Below are 19,665 nucleotides of genomic sequence, written 5' to 3'. Positions count from 1 at the left end.
TGTATAATATAGGTTATTATAATTTAATAATTCTAAAATGCTCTTTTTCTTTATCTATTTTCACATATCAATAAAATTACTATAAGAGAAATAAGTCATTTTCAAAAATAATTTAAATAACTTATTTAATTATGCATTATTTTCCTTTTTTAATATTAGTAATGAAAATTAGTTAAAAAATAATATTTATGATAAAAATATAGATTAATTATTATAATACGTAATTAAGTATAATACTTAAAGATAATAAATAAATTAATATTAATCATAAGAAAAATAATAAAAATTAAATTCAATTGTGAAGAATAAGCTAGCAATGTTATAATGACTGTAAAAATAAAATAAAAAATATGAATATTAACGTATTTAATTTTGTTATACGTTTTTATTAATAAATTACAATTATGGATTAAAAAATAATAATAACTATTATACTCCTAGATCCAACTATTAAAGGAGAAGAAAGTAATATAAGGATGATATTGATGGGGTGATTATGATAATGATATGGTTTGATTTTTTTTGATTTATTAAATCATGGATTATTAAATATTATTACTAATACTACGTAATTGCTTGCGAAAAATGCTATAAATTATTAGAAAAATATTTTTGACTATCAAATATTTTTATGTTTTTTGTGGAAATAAGTTTATATAAATTCATTTATTCAAAAAAAAAAGTATATAAATTCATTAAAAAAAACTAACATGCATGCAATAACTTGGTGCCATAGTGGAGAGAATATTGCATGGGAATTTTTAAAGCAAGGGCAGTTTTTGGTGGTTTTTATTTGGTAGGAGAATTTTATTTTGTAGAATAAAAGGATGTTAACTTCCACTTGTTTTAAAATGAAAACGTCGCCACGGGGTTGGGGATGAAAATTTCCGATTAGATATAATCAATATGAAGGGGAAGATATGATTGGTGGGCGAGAACCGGGCATAGCAAACTTCCCCGTCCCATCCTATTGTCATCGTCGGCTCTTGCTCTCAAAATCTAACATTTGAGATAGACATTTACCTGATAACACCAATCATTGATGAAAGGTACTTTACATGAGTTCATTTGGTGAATGTTGATATTCTTTGCATTAACATTGTCATGTTAGATGAGCAGTGGGGTAGAAAATCAAAATGTAAAATATTCTCTCTGCACGAACATACCGCATAAAAGTCCAGCATGGAACCGCAGAAACCTTGCTCGACTGAGTTGAGCAGACCCATCATTTACCTTTCTTACGTCTCTTCGTTCCAACACAATCCGAGCAGTACCATTTTCCCTTTGGTTGCTCTTTAAGGCCAACACACCCATAGTGAAACCATTCGATTTTGCACTGCAAACAGAAAACTCGATTCTGTCAGAACCATGCCAAGGAAAACCAATATTAACTGTCCCCGCCAGCCCTCTCTAATTATGGCACTGATGCTTAGAAAAAATATAACAGGAAATTATGGGATTGTAGCATACATCAGGATTATCGCATGCAACCATTTCTCCATAGCTCACTTGATTGCAGAAACAATATGTTGGTTCATTAGGATCAACTGGTAGATCTAATTCCATGCTCGTATTTGCCGCTGTTGTTATTGAAGCAGCCATGGAGGCAGCAGCATTTGCAGTTGCAAGACGTGTTCTGCATAAAGGATGGTTTATTTTGGTGAAAAGTATAGTTCATAAAAAGGCACTGGGACGTTTATAAGAACCACAAATGAGAATGCTTCTAGAGGGAAAACCAACGGGTTATAACATGCAAAAAAACAATCTACATGGTACACAAACAAACGTTTGCAAACGGGAACACAGGGCTGAGGACGATAGTGACATATTTTAGACAGGCAGACCACATACAGTTTTTTTCAAAAAAAGCAAACCAAATACAGTTGAGCCATAAAAGAAATTAGGTTTAACTTCATGTACCAAGCTTGAGGTTTGGACTAAATTAGAGGTGTCCTCTTTAAGAATCACAACTGCGCATCGACTCCGATAAAATGGTAGTCTTATCATGTCTTTGCATTAAATTTCTCAAATTTCTTTAATGATTGCTCCTCAATTAACCAATGCATAAAATATATTATGTCTTGAGGGAAATAATGAGCATGAGTCTTCTTGTTTATGTTATTTCCGATGCAAAACAGTTTCCTAATCAACATCACACTAAAGTGTGGTAAAATTGGAATTGAAACAGGGATATTACAGTACAAGAGCATAAAATTTTAAAAGCAGAATGTATCCAGGGTAGCAAGAAATTACTTTTTACGCCCTCTGTTACTAGTTTCACCAGACCTTCCAGCTTTAACATTGTTATCAACAGTCGAAGGTGGAGATACAGTTGAGGACATGGAATCTTTTTCTGAAACATTTGACATCAATAACATAATCCATTAAAAAAATATCTCTTAAAGGTTTCAATGTTCGTGCAGACAGAAAATTGAGCAAGCATGAAACAAATGCAAGTAGGAAAGATATAAAAGTTGCAGATTACAATACCACGCCGAAGATCTTCATCAAATTTCTTCAGATATCGATCTAGCTGTTGAATATGGGAATCTACCTGTGGCATCAAAATATATCACTGTCTAGGAAAGAATAACATACTATAAAGATATGGAAGACACTGTTAGATGCCAAATCTAGATTTTTACAATAATATTTCCAAGAAATGTAGAGCAAAAAGGCTACGATAAACGCAGATGTCTTGGTGACCGACTTCATCCCACAGTAATTTGTCCTTCTATCAGTATTAATGGACCAAAAAGAAAATAACACTAATGGATTTGAAATATCGAGCCTTATTCTTCTTCTTTACATCTAGAGAAAATGTATAAAAGAAAAAGGCAAGTTGAAACAGCACCAAATCACAATACATTTAGACCAACTTGACATACAACTAAAAATCGGTATTATGAGAATTGACTATTCTCAAATCTTAATAGTTAAGTTTGAATCATTCTATGTTTAAGTCGTCCACTGAATAATACATAGTCGGATACTCAACCATTCGGTATTAGATGAGGTACAATGCTATTGTTGAAAATCTGATCAGATGTTGGAGGCACAAAAACATATAAACAGCATAATGTACCCATGTTTGCGAAGACTAGTGCAATGATGCGAAATACCAGGATTGAAATAAAGTTCTGCTTCATGCCCTATGCAAGTAAAAGACATGGAAAAATATAGCAACAGAAAAGGAACAATTAACACATAGGACTGGTCACATGAAAGCACTTACATAATTGTGAAATGCTATTGACATCACACAAAATGAATAGCTTAATGTATGCTATCACGACTTCGGGGTTTGCCTGAACTTGAAGCCAAGTCCCAGCATCATTTAATATGTTATGGAAGAGTTAAACCACCCCACCCCACCCCATACAAATGCACTCTCTTTATCTCTATGTTACAGATTTCTTGAAAACAAGGGGATTATACATAGTTATATAGTACATGTACCTGATAATTCAGGTATTATAGGTGATAAGTGTTCAAGAATAAAAAAAACTAAGGGAAATAAGCCATAGCTAGAAAAATAGATGAATGATAATCCTGACATTGAAAGGTGGATCACAAAATAATGGTTTGGAATGCTGAAAGAATAATAAAACTGAAGAAATTTCCATCCTAAGAAACATAAGGCATTTCATTTTTACCAAATCATATGCCTGAGAAGCCAATGAAACTTTCTCGTCAGCAATCCTGATGGCATGTTTTTGCTCATCCAAAGCTTCATCCGAGAATTTGAGCAAAGAAGAATTTGGAGTGATGTTACCGGACTTTATTCCCCGCTTCATATCAGCTAGTTCTTGTTCACAACGCTGCTCATTTTGCCGCTGTACTTCTGTTGAACAAAATAGAGGGGATAACACATATACTAGAAAGAAGTAGCTTCAAAATTAATAAGTTCGGATATTTCGTTTTACGTGGAAGGAAGTTTATCTTATCTCAATCAAATGCAAACACACATAACTTGCAAATGGAAAAATCTGTGAAGGTTGAAATAATCATTTAATATATTTCATGGAAAAAAATATATGTGACTTCAAAAGCTCAGATTGAGGGAGCATATGCATTTCTTGAGAGCTACTTGGCCACGTTAATGCAAAAAGAAAGGACAACAGTTGTCGAATGGAGCTCAAATTGAGGGGGAAATGCATTTCTTGAAAGCTACTTCGGCCACTTTAATGCAAAAATAAAGGAAAATAGTTATCAAATGGAGCTCAGAACTGTGCTATTATACAACAGAAAATTTCGGGTTTTGGCATAAAAAATCTGAAGAGGAAAAAACAAACAAATTTTCAGGAACTTTATCAACATATAGATGTGTAACAATATATTTTTAATGCATAAATTAATAAATACCTTGTAGACAGGAATCTCTTAACCAGTTTAATATGTCAAATAGTTTCTAATCAATATTAACACCGATGCTCTGCAGCCATTGTAATGCCTTGTAATTTGTAATCTGCCAAATAATTTCTGATCGATTATGTATCACGAGTTGAAATTAAATAATCCAATTTCCCTTCAACTTTTTTAATTCTCTAAATTAGTGATTAAATTTTCAAGGCATTACAGGCATTGGATGGAAAAAGCCACCACTTTAACATTGATCTTTTAAACACTCATTATTTCATTCAAACTGTCTTACAAGAATTTACATATATTGAGCCACTTGACACAAATAACAGATAAGCGATTAGAAAACCAAACACATTTGCACATAGCCTTGACATATATACAACAAGAAAAACAATAAAGAATATATGTATTTTAAATTATCAACAAAACTCCATCATTATTCATATACAATGATAACTGCTATAACATCTTGCTCAAGACACCAATTAATCCATATCAAGTAACAGGGTTTTAAGAGAGGTGAAAAATGAAACATGTCCATAACATCAAACTAAGAAAAGCATACCTTGCAGACTTTTATCTAGATCGCGTAACAAAGCGTATTTCCTTTGCAGAATATTTGGTAAGGCTTCAATATCTACATATCACAAAGAAATTAACATGATAAACTCTCAAATAAACGAAAAACAAATAACTTGGCGGGGCAGACACAGAAAATTAGGTGGGGAGAGGCAAAAAACTAAGGGGAGTGATCAAATGTATATTTGGGGCGAAATGAGGATTTTTCAAAAAAAAATCAAAAATTTTCAGGAGGAGGAACACCATCACCCCTTACCTCTACAGGGTTCACCACCACATTTGACTGAGTAACAGTCACCAAAAATGACCCACTTTTCTAGTCAGAATGCATCACACATTAATAAAGGAGAGAAATTATCATCCCTAATGCCCTATCCAAAGCAGATCAAACATTCAAAAAATAAAATACGTACCCTTTTTATAAAAAAAAAAGTTCAGATTGGCAATTCCCACAAACGAAGAAATAAATGCTTAATTAACAAAACAACGAACTGAAAAATAAACGCAATTGTAACATTTAAACATCTAGGGTTTCCAAAATCATTACACAAAGGCATAAGGTGAAATCATGATTATAGCGAAAATCAGTTCTTGCAAAGGAAAAGATACTCACTGGATTGAAATTCCTCGGTGAATGACATCTCTTGCATTCAGAATTTTACTAAACCCTAACGAACCTTCCCGCCAGGAATGAATGAGTTGAAGGCGTTTGGGAGCACAAGTTTATAAATTTCGCGTCTAAATGTGAAAAGGCATGAATACCCCACCGTCTTTTTTCATTTGAGTAATTCTAATGACAAGAAATTTTTTTATACCAATTATTCATTAAAAATATTATTTTTTATATCAAAAATATTATCTATTATTATAAATATAAATATAATCGATTCGTCTCACAGATATAATAATATAAACATTCTTGACCGATTTTAAAAATAAAAATTGATAAAATCACCCCCAATTATCCGTCTTAACAATAAGAGACGGGGGATGGGGGTTGTTTTTGTAGTGTTTAGTTAGGAGGTGGGTGCCTAGGTTGAAGCCAACCTACCTACCCCTATATACATATATTTTTAAAGAAATTATGTATAAATTTTTTATATGAGCGTAAAATAATGGTAAATTGTCCAAAAATTCTTTCTACCAATCTGAACTTTGCATTCAGTCCCCAACTAAAAATATATTTATTATCACTCCAAGACAAAATCAATATCTTTGTGTTAACTCCCTAATGAAGAGAAAAATACTCAATTGCCCTCAATTTTAAGTAAAACCCATTAATACCCCTATATTTATTATAATATCATCTCTATTATTATCTCTCTCCTCATTTTCCAACAATCCAATTCGACGAGTGAAAGAAGAATGAATCTTTCGACAGAGATGCATGAAAAAAGGAAAAAAAGTTGAGAAATCGGTAGAAGATACAACGAAGAAGAAACGCCAAACAGCTAAAAATAAGAAGAAATCGAAGAAAGGTATGAAGGAGAACCCGATTTTCCTCGATTTATATGGTTTGATATTTGTTTAATTTTTTTGGGGTTTTGAAACTGTTATTGTTTGTTATAAGTTACTGGCAACCGATTTCGCCTAAATTCTTGTGTTTGTTCTTGGTATGGCTTTTGAATCGATTGTTTAGTTTTACGGAAATGAATTTTGAAACTTTGCCAAAATTCAGAGATTAGGTTTAGTGTTTGATTTTGAGGTAATTATTCCAAATTTCTTGTGTTATGTACAATTAAATCCAATATCAAAACGAGCTTGCCGGCGGACCACTGTCGTCCCATTCTTGGCCACTCTACCCTTCCCCGGCAGAGCTAAGAAGGGGGTGAGTATTTATTATTTAATTTTTTGAGCGGCTACTAGAAATCGTGGTACGAGAAAAATTAGTGTTCTTTTCGAAATTGGTTTTGTAATGGTGAAAAGCAAATTCAATGAGTTCAAAATCAAAACGATTTTTATTAATAGCACAATCAACATTTGGAATATAGAATCCATATTTTTTCTGGTATATATGATGTGCCAAAATAATACCATGGCTGGATTTGTAGATGGAAGACAATTGTGTAATGTTAATTTTTTTGTTGCATATTTATACAGTTATGTTCTTTTTTTTCCGTAGTTGTGTTTATACTAATTATTTGTATATCTTTGTTTTTGGTTTTTGTTATAGAAAATGTTGTCGAAGACAAACCAGTTAATGATTATGATGAGAAGAAGAAGAGTGCGAATGAATATTTTTCACGATGTTCCCCTCCTTATTTTAGAACTGTTATGGGAGAATTGAAGGCAATCCTAGGCGAGCAGCAGATGAGTCAGATAAATGATAGTCCTTTCGCTAAATGGATTGATATGCCAGTTCTTGCGATTAGTAGTGGCCGGATTGATTATTTTCTAAACATACTTCATGCTAATTCATGTTATTTTGTTGTTGGTGATGAAATTATCATCTCTTTCAACTCAGCTGATTTCTCTATTGTTCTCGGCCTACATCATAGTGGTCAACCAATTGACTTGGACCTGAAACTGGACTCCATATTTTTGACGCATCATTTTGACGGGAAGGTCACCAATGCCAACCGAAAAGCTATTTATGAAAAACTACTTTTACTTGCAAGAAGTGATGAAGAGAGTGTCGTTGATGATTTTGTTAGAGTTTTTATTTTGTTCATTTTTAACTGCATAATATTTCCCACTAGTAATTATATCATCATGGCTTTATATTTCCTTATCTCGATGATCTTAAAATATTTTTTAAATATGCTTAGGGAGATGCTGCATTCCGATTTTTGTACCGAGAAATATGCCAAATCGGAAGAAAGCTTTATGTTGATGGATGCACGGTTTGATTGATGGTTAGTATGTACCTTTAATAATTATGATCTTAGTATGTTTTCAATAACTTTTAGTAAAATTTTTTGGTTTTAGGCTTGGTTGTATGAGACTGTCCCAATTTTAAGAGTACGACGTTGTTTAAATATTTACCCTCGGTTGTTTGGGTGGGAGAGAAGCAAGATCCCACCGAATGTCCCTGACACTGAATCATTATTAAAACGCATTGATTCAACTCAGTTATTTGTATTATTTCAGTTTATTAAGTAGTTGTGTAAATTTTATGGTTGGTTTGTTTGAAATTTTATTTTTTAATTGTGAGTAGATTCTGTCGATACATCCATTTTGCGAGGAGAAGAATTTTTTGTTGGACATAAAGCGTGTTTTAAAGCAATAAGATGGTAGATATGAAGCAAAACGATTTGAGAAAATTGTCATGAAACAAATGGATGAGATAAAGATGTTGAAAAATAGGTGTGCTGAATCAAAGGGTGGAAATGTGAGACGTAGAATTAAGGGAAAACAGTTTGTGAGCGAAAAATGTGACAATATTGTTGAATATGAGGAGAATGTTGATAAAACCAAGGAAGTTACTTTTGAGTTAGCAGATGATGCAGCCTCTAACTTTGATGATTTTGTAGATGTAATGGTACAAGAAGTTATTTCTGATCTGGCGAAAGAAAACAAAGAATTAGAGGGATCTCTTTCTTTGAATGCTTTAATTGATGAGATGGAAATTGGTACCAAAAGTAATGCATTAAATCATAATAGTGATGGTGTTTTAAAAGAATAAAACAATTACGTGTTAGGAAGTGACTCTGTAAATAGATCAGGTGGTGAGAGAAATGGTAGTACTGTTGATGGTACTTCAGAAGTAGAGAAGCATACTGTTTTTCAATCTTCAATTGTGGACAATGTAAGGAATAGGGCTGATCGTGTGAAGAAAAATAAGGGTCCATGTTTGTGACCCGGCCTAGCTCAACACCAAGACGTAAGAGGAAGGTGACAAAACAGGTAAATGAAGCATACTTTAATCTCATACTACTGATTATTTAAAGTTTAATTTATGTTTTGTTTTTTTAGTTATATTATTGTTAATGATGTTTGAATTTGCTGTTATATTATAAAATATATTGCCACTTTTGGATATGAATTTGTAGATATTGAGAAAAAAGGCAATACTCGTGGCAAATTTTCCATGAATGAATTCAAAGGTAGATCCGATTTTTGTGGGCATGAAGAAGCAGTTGATGAAGAGAGGAAATTGTTGACAAACTTTCTTACTAGGAAAGAATTGGAGTACGTTGATCTTCCATATGTTTCTTCTTCTTATTTTCGTAGTAATGTTTCATAATTTTTTTTAATGGAATTGAATTTCCTATTATTGTAGTGTTGTAGTTTGGCAAGATAAGTTCATGAGGTTAATTGGACCGATATTATGTCATTTTCTGTTTGGTGATCATGTTGCGTCAGAAACTATTAATGTTTACATGAGAATTATGCAAAAGCAAAGTTTCGAGCATGGATTTGAAATTTATTTCATGGACACGATTGTGCAGGTTCGTAGCAGTTTGAAAGTTTTGGTCATTTTTTTTGGGTTTTCCGGATGAAGATACATTTGTATATGTTGTCTTGAATTTGTAGGACGAAGTGGTTACGAAGTTGCAATAATATGGGAAAAGAAATATGGTACACCGGAATGATTATGGAGCTTTTCTTGCAAAGATGACATCTTTCACGATGGGTAAACTACAGGAACAAGTTGAAAATGTATTTAGAAGATGCATATATATCATTTTCCCCATGGATGATAGATGTCATTGGTTTTTGTTGTTTTACAAACGAGATGAAGGGATGTTTAAACTGTGGAACTCCATGCATACTCCATTCGCAGTTGGGACCGCAAAAGTTTATGTAAGTTTAACCATAATATATTTAAATACAATTTAATATTGAAGTATGAAAGTACTGTTTTGTGCAGACAAAGTTTTTGGCCGGTGCCATACGTCACTTATCAGGATTCGACATAATTAGTGAGCCAGTGTTAAGAGAACATTGTCGTCAACAAGGTGCGACCCTCGATTGTGGTGTTTATACATGCATGTGGTTGGAGTGTCTAGCCCGTGACACGGATGACATCTGGAACTATGCAGCGGATGTGAAGATGGACACTTATCGAGCTCATATGGCAGCCACAACATTATCTGATGAAAATGGACTGTCGAAAAACAAGTTTGAGTAATTAATAATTTGCATTATGCTTATAGTTAAGAAGTTGTAGTAGTATTGGAGTTTGAACATTGCAAGTGTATGTCTTTTTGTTGGTTTAAATTATGTAATGAAGACTAACAAATGATTGTTGCTATGTCTTTATTTTTTTTAATCTTGGTTTATCGCTACGTAATCCTTGTGAATAAGCTATATCTGTACATGAATTGAGTATAATAGTTTACTAACCGAGCGCAAAGTACACATTCCTTGAGTACAATTTTATCTTTGATCGAGCACCACGTAAAGTATGTAGTATAATCATGCTAATAAACACAAGTCAATGTTGAATATCACTTGACTTATTAAAAATTTATGAAAATCTATTTTGAATATCAATCTAGCACACAATACACATGAATCGAGTACAATATGTATTCGATCGAGCACCACATAAAGTTTGTCATATAATCATGCTAAGACATACTTCATTTTCGGATGAAGTTATAGTGTGGCAATGTCGAGGTACAAAACAAGTCAGATTGAGTATAGTAAATTACTAATCGAGCACACAGTACACATGAATTGAGTACAATATGTATTCGATCGAGCACCACATAGAGTTGGTCATAGAGTCATGCTAAGAAACACTTCATTTTCGGATGAGGTTATAGTGTGGCAATGTCGAGATACAAAACAAGTCAGATTGAGTATCGTAAATTACAAATCGAGCATACAGTACACATGAATTGAGTATAATATGTATTCGATCGAGCACCACATAGAGTTTGTCACATAATCATGCTAAGACACACTTCATTTCCGGATGAAGTTATAGTGTGGCAATGTCGAGGTACAAAACAAGTCAGATTGAGTATAGTAAATTACAAATCGAGCACACAGTACACATGAATTGAGTAAAATATGTATTCGATCGAGCACCACATGGAGTTTGTCATATAATCATGCTAATACACACTTCATTTCCAGATGAAGTTATAGTGTGGCAATGTCGAGGTACAAAACAAATTAGATTGAGTATAGTACATTACCAATCGAGCACACAATACACATGAATCAAATACAATATTTATTCGATTGAGCACCACATAGAGTTTGTCACATAATCATGCTAAGACACACTTCATTTCCGGATGAAGTTATAGTGTGGCTATGTCGAGGTACAAAACAAGTCAGATTGAGTATAGTAAATTACCAATCGAGCACACACTACACATGAATTGAGTACAATATGCATTATATCGAGCAACACATAAATTTGGTCATATTATATAATATATATACACAATCATGGTCATCAAACCTCCAAACTAATCAAGATGGTATTGACACAACAACTTCAATATAGATGAATCGATATGAGATACAATACTTCACAAGTAAAGTAGACAAATGTTTATCGTTGTTTAGTAGTATCACGTCATATGTTGTATGATCGAGCAAAACTTGCACTGTAAAATCCTTAGTAAAAATTAATAATATTTATGCTCGAAATAATCGCAAATGCACGATGTCAAGTAATAATATAGTGTACGAGTATCATTCCTCTAGAAACTGTATTTCGTAATTGTTATTCTCAGTTATTAAAATCTTTAGCAACGATAATTTGGATGATTGTTTACGACTATAATAATTAAATAAAAACTCAATGAAATGGTTCAAGGATTAAATGATGAAATAAATAAGTTAGAATGATTGATTAAAGATCAATGAGAAATGAATTTGTTGGGAATCTCGGTTCACCTACCCCTCGTTAATCTACTCAATTCGTTAGACAATGATCTATGCTTTCGACGAGATTTCCTATCCAATTGAGCACGCCCTCTCGAGCTATACAAAAAAAATTCGACTCAGTGAAGTAATTAAATCTCTTTAATTATTTATCAAGGGTGAATTGCATGTCGTTCTATTAAATCCCTTAGCTTTATGTAGTTATTAAAATTCTACTACAAGTTGAATATATCTAGAATTTTATAGTGTTTTTAAAGTCAAAATTGAATATCACTTGACTTATTAAAACTTTATTAAAATTTATTTTGAATACCAATCGAGCACACAGTACACATGAATTTAGTACAATATGTATTCGATCGAGCACCACATAGAGTTGGTCATAGAGTCATGCTAAGAAACACTTCATTTCCGGATGAGGTTATATTGTTGCAATGTCGAGGTATAAAACAAGTCAGATTGAGTATATTAAATTACCAATCGAGCGCACAGTACACATGAATTTAGTACAATATGTATCCGATCGAGCACCACATAGAGTTGGTCATAGAGTCATTGTAAGGCCCGAGATTATATCATTTTAATCTGAGATTATTTAATTGATGAATTTTGGAATGTTGAGTCATATTCCATGGTTTACAATTCCATAAGATTGAAATTGAATTAAAAAGAGTTATTGAGGGCTGAATTGCAAATAGTGAAGAATCCAGGGGCTAAAGTGCAATTAGTTGGATTGGGTGGGACACTTGTCCTCACCATGCATATATAAAATATTAAATCTTCATTCCCTCGTGTGAAAGACAAGGAAAATCGAAGGAAAAGTTTCAGGGAATCCCAAGTTCATTTCTTCTTTTAGAAATTTGATTGTGCGGTATCCGTTTATCAGAATTTCGATTTGAACACATTTCTGAGATCCTCTCGTCGATAGCTACTACAGGACGTAAGTTTTATTGAGTTCTGTTATCATTTGAAATTATGATATTGGAGAAATTATTATTTGATCATTATTATGTGTTCTGGGAATACTACACATCGTAGAATCGAAATCAGATCGAAGAACAGATTGATTATGGAATTGTTATGAATTTCTGATTATATAGACTGAAAACCGGATAGATTTAGATTATTGATTGATTACAGATTGTATCGGATATGGGTTATGATTTGTAATTGATAGTTGTTGATATGGTATTCACGGGGATATTGAGATTGTGCCGTTATGCCGATGATTTGAATTAAATTCAGATTAATCAGATTCAGTATTGAATTGAGAATGGAAGGTAGATATTATTATTCTCGATATGTCATTTCAGATTTACACAGACAGTCTTGAGTTCAGAACTTCCATTTCTTCAGATCGAGACTACAAACGAAAGGTATAAGTCAATGTGGTATTGGGAGATCGACTCGAGTAGGATATACTTGAGTTTCCCTAAATCACATACGTATTGTTGTTATATGCATTGATTTGATTTTATATGATGTTCTATTGATTTATAGGAAGCATGTATTAGACGAGTATTAGACGAGTGATCTTGTGACAGAAGTGCCTGATAGTGGTGGGATCGCCACGGGCACATTACACGATGTCACAAGATAGTGTATTGGCGATAGTGCCACAGTCTGTGACGGATAGGTCAAGACACCGGATGTTTGGTTATATCGACGTGGATAGAATCGGAGTTTCTTCTATTACTGTTGGTCAATATAGGAATACCAACATCTGGAAACCGGGATCCCTAGACTATGATTGAGTCTAGTCTGAGTCGTGGAGTCACGAGTATGATTGATAGTTTGATATTAATTATGTTTCAGATTTTGATATATATCTTATATCTGCTTCATGCTTTAGATTGATTATATGATTGCATGTTCATTGATTTATACTGGGATTATATTTTCACCGGAATTATCCGGCTGTTATCGTGTTTGTATGTGTGCATGACAACAGGTGGGACAGGATCAGGGTCGAGGAGATGACGAGAGATCATGATTAGAGTGGAGACCACGGACTTTGATGTTGCTGTAGATAGGGTTTGAACACTTGATGGCTAGTTGTTGAACCTTAGCTTGTATTGAATGTATGTTGTACAAAACTTGTACCTTATTTTTATACTGATATGTATACGAGTATGATTTCCATTACGTTCCGCATTTAAAAAAAAAATTATTAGACCCTATTTATTATAATTGATTAAATTGTCCCAATGACGATTATGAACTTGATTAGCGTCAGGGTCCCCACAACAGGTGGTATCAGAGCGATAGATCCTTTAGACTGAGATAGGAACTAGTGAGCGGGGTAGATTGAGTTTTCTTTCCTGCTTGTGATTGCTAGCATGATTTACTGTTTTATAATACATGTTTATCTGTTTATCTGACTTGATTTGAAAGCATGTGTTATTGAGAATGAATCAGAACCGATTCTTGATCAGCGGTAAGATGATCGGAGGAGGACTGAAACATATTTGTTGTATCTGGTTGCTAACCCTTTTAATAATCAGATATGCCTCCTCGAAGAATACCGGAACAGGGTAGCACTTCGAATCCTCCCATGGACGTGACATCAACACCGATGGAGACATTACTGAAGAGATTTCAGTCATTTCATCCACCAACTCTGAAAGGTACCGAGACAGCAGTGGAGTGTGAGAGTTGGTTAGACGATATCGAGATGTTGTTTGAGTCCTTAGACTATACCGATGAGCGGAGGGTGAAATTGATAGGGCACCAGTTGCATGATGTGGCAAAAAACTGGTGGATCACAACAAAACGGGCCTTGGAACATCGAGGTACGACTATTACCTGGAATGTCTTTAGAACTGAATTCTATCAGAGGTTCTTTCCAGTGTCGTACAGGAAGGATAAGGGAGCGGAGTTTGCAAACTTGAGACAGAGCCAGCTGAATATTGAGGAATATGTGACTAAGTTTTCTACTTTGTTGCGATTTTCTCCCCATGTGGCCAAGAATGAAGAAACGGTGGCTGATCAGTTCATCAATGGCTTGAATTCGGAGATATTTACATTGGTGAACACTGGACGACCAAACAACTTTGCTGACGCCCTGAACAGAGCAAAGGGAGCAGAAGCAGGTCTGATGAGACAGAGAGGAGCTTCGTTTGTTCCTCCAGCACCGAGATCTGAGCAACCACCTCCTCGATTTGAGAGTGGCAGTGGTAGTGGAAAGAAGGATTTCTTGAAAGCTAGATGGAAGCAATTCAAGAAGTTCGGAAGCAGTTCTTCTAGCTCTGGGAGTCCTCGACAGAGCCAGAGTTATACAGGACCTTATTGCAGCACTTGTGGAGGGAAGCATTCCACAGAGCAGTGCCGAGGAGTGTTCGGCTCTTGTCGTATATGTCGACAGTAGGAACATTTTGCCCGAGTATGTCCCCAGAGAGGTGCCCAGGGATCCCAGGCAGCAGAGTTATCTGGATCAGTGACTCAGACTGGGAGACGACCATGTGCTGTTCATTCTTTCCAGCCAGCACCGTCGACCCAGTCACAGCAGAGGCCAGGAGGAAGCCAGACAGTGAGCTAGCCTCCGAGACAGCAGGCCAGAGTTTTTGCTTTGACTGAGGAGCAGGCCCAGGATGCACCTGATGATGTTGTTGCAGGTAACTGTTTTATTTCTGGTTATCCTGCATATGTATTGATTGATACTGGTGCATCGCATACATTTATTTCTGAGAGATTTGCATTGATGCATGCATTACCTGTTGAGTCCCTATCTACTGTAGTATCTGTTTCTTCTCCTTTGGGAAAAGGTCTTGTATCAGTGATTTCTGTTAGATCTTGTATACTACGATATGACGGGCATGAGGTTGAGTTAGACTGTATTGTGCTTGGGTTGTCTGATTTTGACTGTATTATCGGAATTGATATGTTGACCAAGTACAGAGCTACAGTTGATTGTTTCCACAAGATTGTAAGATTCAGACCTGAGATGGCTGATGAGTGAAAATTTTATGGTAAGGGTTCTCGAGCTAGAATTCCTTTGATATCTCTATGAATATGATTCGATTATTGCAGAAAAGAGCCGATGGATTCCTTGTATATTCAGTTGATTTACTGAAGTTGAGTCCATCATTGGCGGATTTGCCAGTGGTGTGTGAGTTTGCTGATATCTTTCCAGATGAGATTCCTGGATTGCCTCCGATTAGAGAGATAGACTTCAGCATTGAATTGATGCCAAGTACAGTTCCGATTTCTAGAGCTCCGTAAAGAATGGCACCGATTAAGTTGAAAGAATTGAAAGATCAGTTGGAAGATCTACTGGCCAAGGGTTACATCAGACCGAGTGTATCTCCTTGGGGTGCTCCAGTACTGTTTGTAAGGAAGAAAGACGGTTCAATGAGACTTTGTATCAACTATCGGCAACTGAACAAGGCAACGGTAAAGAATAAATATCCGTTGCCTCGCATTGATGATCTGTTTGATCAGTTGCAGGGTTCATCTGTATATTCCAAGATCGATCTGAGATCTGGATACCATCAGCTGAGAGTCAGGGAGTCTGATATCTCGAAAACCGCATTTAGAACCAGGTATGGACACTATGAATTTATTGTCATGCCATTTGGTTTGACGAATGCACCGGCGGTATTTATGGGGTTGATGAACCGCATATTTCAGAGATATCTGGATGATTTTGTTATCATATTCATTGATGATATCTTGATTTATTCAAAGAATATGATTGAGCATGCTAATCATCTGAGAACTGTGTTGAAAATTCTGAGGGCTGAGAAGTTATATGCTAAACTATCGAAATGTGAGTTCTGGTTGAGACAGGTAGTATTTCTGGGGCATATTATATCCGGAGACGGTATATCAGTTGATCCCAGTAAGGTTGAGGCAGTGATTTCTTGGCCAAGACCGACGTCAGTGCCCGAAATTCGCAGTTTTATGGGTTTGGCAGGATATTATCGTCGATTCATCAAGCATTTTTCCAGTATTGCCAAACCGATTACATAGTTGACTCAGAAGAATGCTCCATTTGTTTGGTCTGAGGAATGTGAGACCAGTTTTTTTGAATTAAAGAGAAGACTGACCAGTGCACCGATATTGACTATTCCATCAGGTACTGGTGATTTTGTGGTTTATTGTGATGCATCTCATCGAGGATTGGGTTGTGTATTGATGCAGCGAGGGCATGTCATTGCCTATGCCTCGAGACAGCTGAAACCACACGAAACTCGTTACCTAATTCATGATCTTGAATTGGCGGCCATTGTCTTTGCATTGAAGATATGGCGACATTATCTGTACGGTGAAAAATTTGAAATTTATTCTGATCATAAGAGCCTGAAGTATCTGTTTTCACAGCCCGAGCTGAATATGAGGCAGCGAAGATGGCTTGATTTACTGAAAGATTTCGATTGTGAAATCAAGTACTATCCGGGGAAATCGAATGCAGCAGCTGATGCACTAAGTCGAAAGGTATGTTCTTTGTCCTTATCGACTGTTGGTGTTTCAAATTTGATAGAAGACTGCTGTTTGTCTGGATTAGTATTTGAGACAAATTGTCAGACTCTAAGATATGTGCTATTCGGGCTGAACCAGAACTATTATTGAGAATCAAAGAAGCACAGAAAGTTGATCAGAATGTGCAGAATTCGATCGCTATGGTCAGACCAGGTCACGGATCAGAGTATCAGATACGTGACAATGTACTGTATGTGAATAATCATATTGTTGTACCGAATGTTTCAGATTTGAAACAGCAGATATTGACTGAAGCGCACAACAATCGATTCAGTATTCATCCTGGTGGCAGAAAAATGTATAATGATTTGAAGGCACAATATTGGTGGAAACAGATGAAATCTGATGTTACTGAATTTGTATCCAAGTGTCTGAATTGCCAACAGGTTAAGGCTGAAAGGAAGAAACCAGGAGGATTGTTACAGAGTTTGTCCATTCCTGAATGGAAATGGGATCACATTTCCATGGACTTCGTGACACAGTTACCACGATCCTCCAAGGGTTCTGATGCGATTTGGGTCGTGATTGATCGATTGACCAAATCCGCATGTTTTATTCCATACAGGATGACGTACAGAAATGACCAGATGGCTGAGATTTATGTCAAGGAAGTGGTCAGATTGCACGGAGTGCCGAAGTCGATTGTTTCAGACCGTGATCCTCGATTTACGTCGCACTTCTGGCAGAGTTTACAGCAGGCTCTAGGTACGAAGTTACATCTGAGTACCGCGTATAATCCACAGACCGACGGACAGTCAGAGCGGACTATCCAGACATTGGAAGATATGCTGAGAGCAGTAGTGCTTGATTTTAGCACTGGATGGCAAGAGGCATTGCCACTTTGTGAGTTTTCGTACAACAACAGCTATCAAACGAGTATTGAGATGGCACCATTTGAAGCATTGTACGGAAAGAAGTGCAGATCCCCTTTGTATTGGGACGATATCTCTGAGGTACCTGAGATTGGACCAGATATGATCAGAGAAATGACAGAAAAAGTGAAGCTGATTCAGAAGAGAATGAAGACAGCTCAAGACAGACAGGCCAAATATACCAATGTTCGATGTAGACCGCTGGTATTTGAGGCAGGAGACCGAGTATTCCTGAAGATTTCACCTTTCAGAGGAGTTGTCAGATTTGGCAAGAAAGGGAAACTGTCTCCACGTTATATTGGGCCGTACGAGATTCTCGAGAAGATAGGAGATCGTGCCGATCGACTCGCATTACCGCCTTCTCTATCTGGAATACATGATGTCTTTCATGTATCTATGCTGCGGAAGTATCTCCCCGATGATTCTCATATTATTCAGCCAGACGAGCCCGAGCTTGATGAATCTCTGAGTTACATTGAAAAGCCGATACAGATTATTGATCGTAAAGAAAAGAAAACTCAGAACAAAGACCATTCCACTTGTGAAAGTCCAGTGGACTCGTCACGGCATTGAAGAAGCTACTTGGGAGACTGAATCAGACATGAGACAGGAGTTCCCAGAGTTATTCCACTGATGTGAGTTTCCTATTTCAGTTCTGTTATTTCTGATTTGATTGCCTGTGATATGATTGCTTGAGATTTCGAGGACGAAATCATGTCTCAGAGGGGGAGAATTGTAAGGCCCGAGATTATATCATTTTAATCCGAGATTATTTAATTGATGAATTTTGGAATGTTGAGTCATATTCCATGGTTTACAATTCCATAGGATTGAAATTGAATTAAAAAGAGTTATTGAGGGCTGAATTGCAAATAGTGAAGAATCCAGGGGCTAAAGTGCAATTAGTTGGATTGGGTGGGACACTTGTCCTCACCATGCATATATAAAATGTTAAATCTTCATTCCCTCGTGTGAAAGACAAGGAAAATCGAAGGAAAAGTTTCAGGGAATCCCAAGTTCATTTCTTCTTTTAGAAATTTGATTGTGCGGTATCCGTTTATCAGAATTTCGATCTGAACACATTTCTGAGATCCTCTCGTCGATAGCTACTACAGGACGTAAGTTTTATTGACTTCTGTTATCATTTGAAATTATGATATTGGAGAAATTATTATTTGATCATTATTATGTGTTCTGGGAATACTACACATCGTAGAATCGAAATCAAATCGAAGAACAGATTGATTATGGAATTGTTATGAATTTCTGATTATATGGACTGAAAACCGGACAGATTTAGATTATTTATTGATTACAGATTGTATCGGATATGGGTTATGATTTGTAATTGATAGTTGTTGATATGGTATCCACGGGGATATTGAGATTGTACTGTTATGCCGATGATTTGAATTAAATTCAGATTAATCAGATTCAGTATTGAATTGAGAATGGAAGGTTGATATTATTATTCTCAATATGTCATTTCAGATTTACACAGACAGTCTTGAGTTCAGAACTTCCATTTCTTCAGATCGAGACTACAAACGAAAGGTATAAGTCAATGTGGTATTGG

At 35.5% G+C, this 19,665-nt stretch overlaps 1 protein-coding gene and 1 long non-coding RNA gene across 3 annotated transcripts; one reads left to right on the top strand and one right to left on the bottom strand.

Moving 5' to 3' along the window:
- Window positions 1-984: 984 nt before the first annotated feature.
- On the bottom strand, window positions 985-5,693 carry LOC142547656 (PHD finger protein ING1). 2 transcript variants are annotated; one of them, XM_075656040.1, is made up of 7 exons: window positions 5,558-5,693; window positions 4,931-5,002; window positions 3,657-3,844; window positions 2,493-2,554; window positions 2,254-2,361; window positions 1,471-1,636; window positions 985-1,336 (listed from the first exon to the last, which is right to left on the bottom strand). In XM_075656040.1, exons 1-7 carry the CDS (start codon window positions 5,592-5,594, stop codon window positions 1,226-1,228), a joined length of 744 nt encoding a protein of 247 aa, XP_075512155.1. In that variant the 5' UTR covers window positions 5,595-5,693; the 3' UTR covers window positions 985-1,225. The 2 variants fall into 2 exon arrangements, with proteins under 2 accessions (XP_075512155.1, XP_075512156.1); XM_075656041.1 differs by having other exon boundaries at window positions 990-1,336; window positions 2,254-2,353; window positions 2,491-2,554.
- Window positions 5,694-6,302: 609 nt separating this feature from the next.
- On the top strand, window positions 6,303-10,190 carry LOC142547655 (uncharacterized). Its single transcript, XR_012820709.1, has 5 exons — window positions 6,303-6,422; window positions 7,118-7,799; window positions 7,873-8,790; window positions 9,421-9,690; window positions 9,758-10,190. It is a non-coding gene; the product is annotated as an uncharacterized LOC142547655 (long non-coding RNA).
- Window positions 10,191-19,665: the final 9,475 nt, after the last annotated feature.

The sequence above is a fragment of the Primulina tabacum genome, chromosome 5 (genome assembly GCF_025594145.1).
Source record: "Primulina tabacum isolate GXHZ01 chromosome 5, ASM2559414v2, whole genome shotgun sequence".
NCBI classification, from domain to species: Eukaryota; Viridiplantae; Streptophyta; class Magnoliopsida; order Lamiales; family Gesneriaceae; genus Primulina; species Primulina tabacum.
Note: the sequence above shows the minus strand (reverse complement) of the source record. Positions and strands in the feature narration are given on the sequence as shown.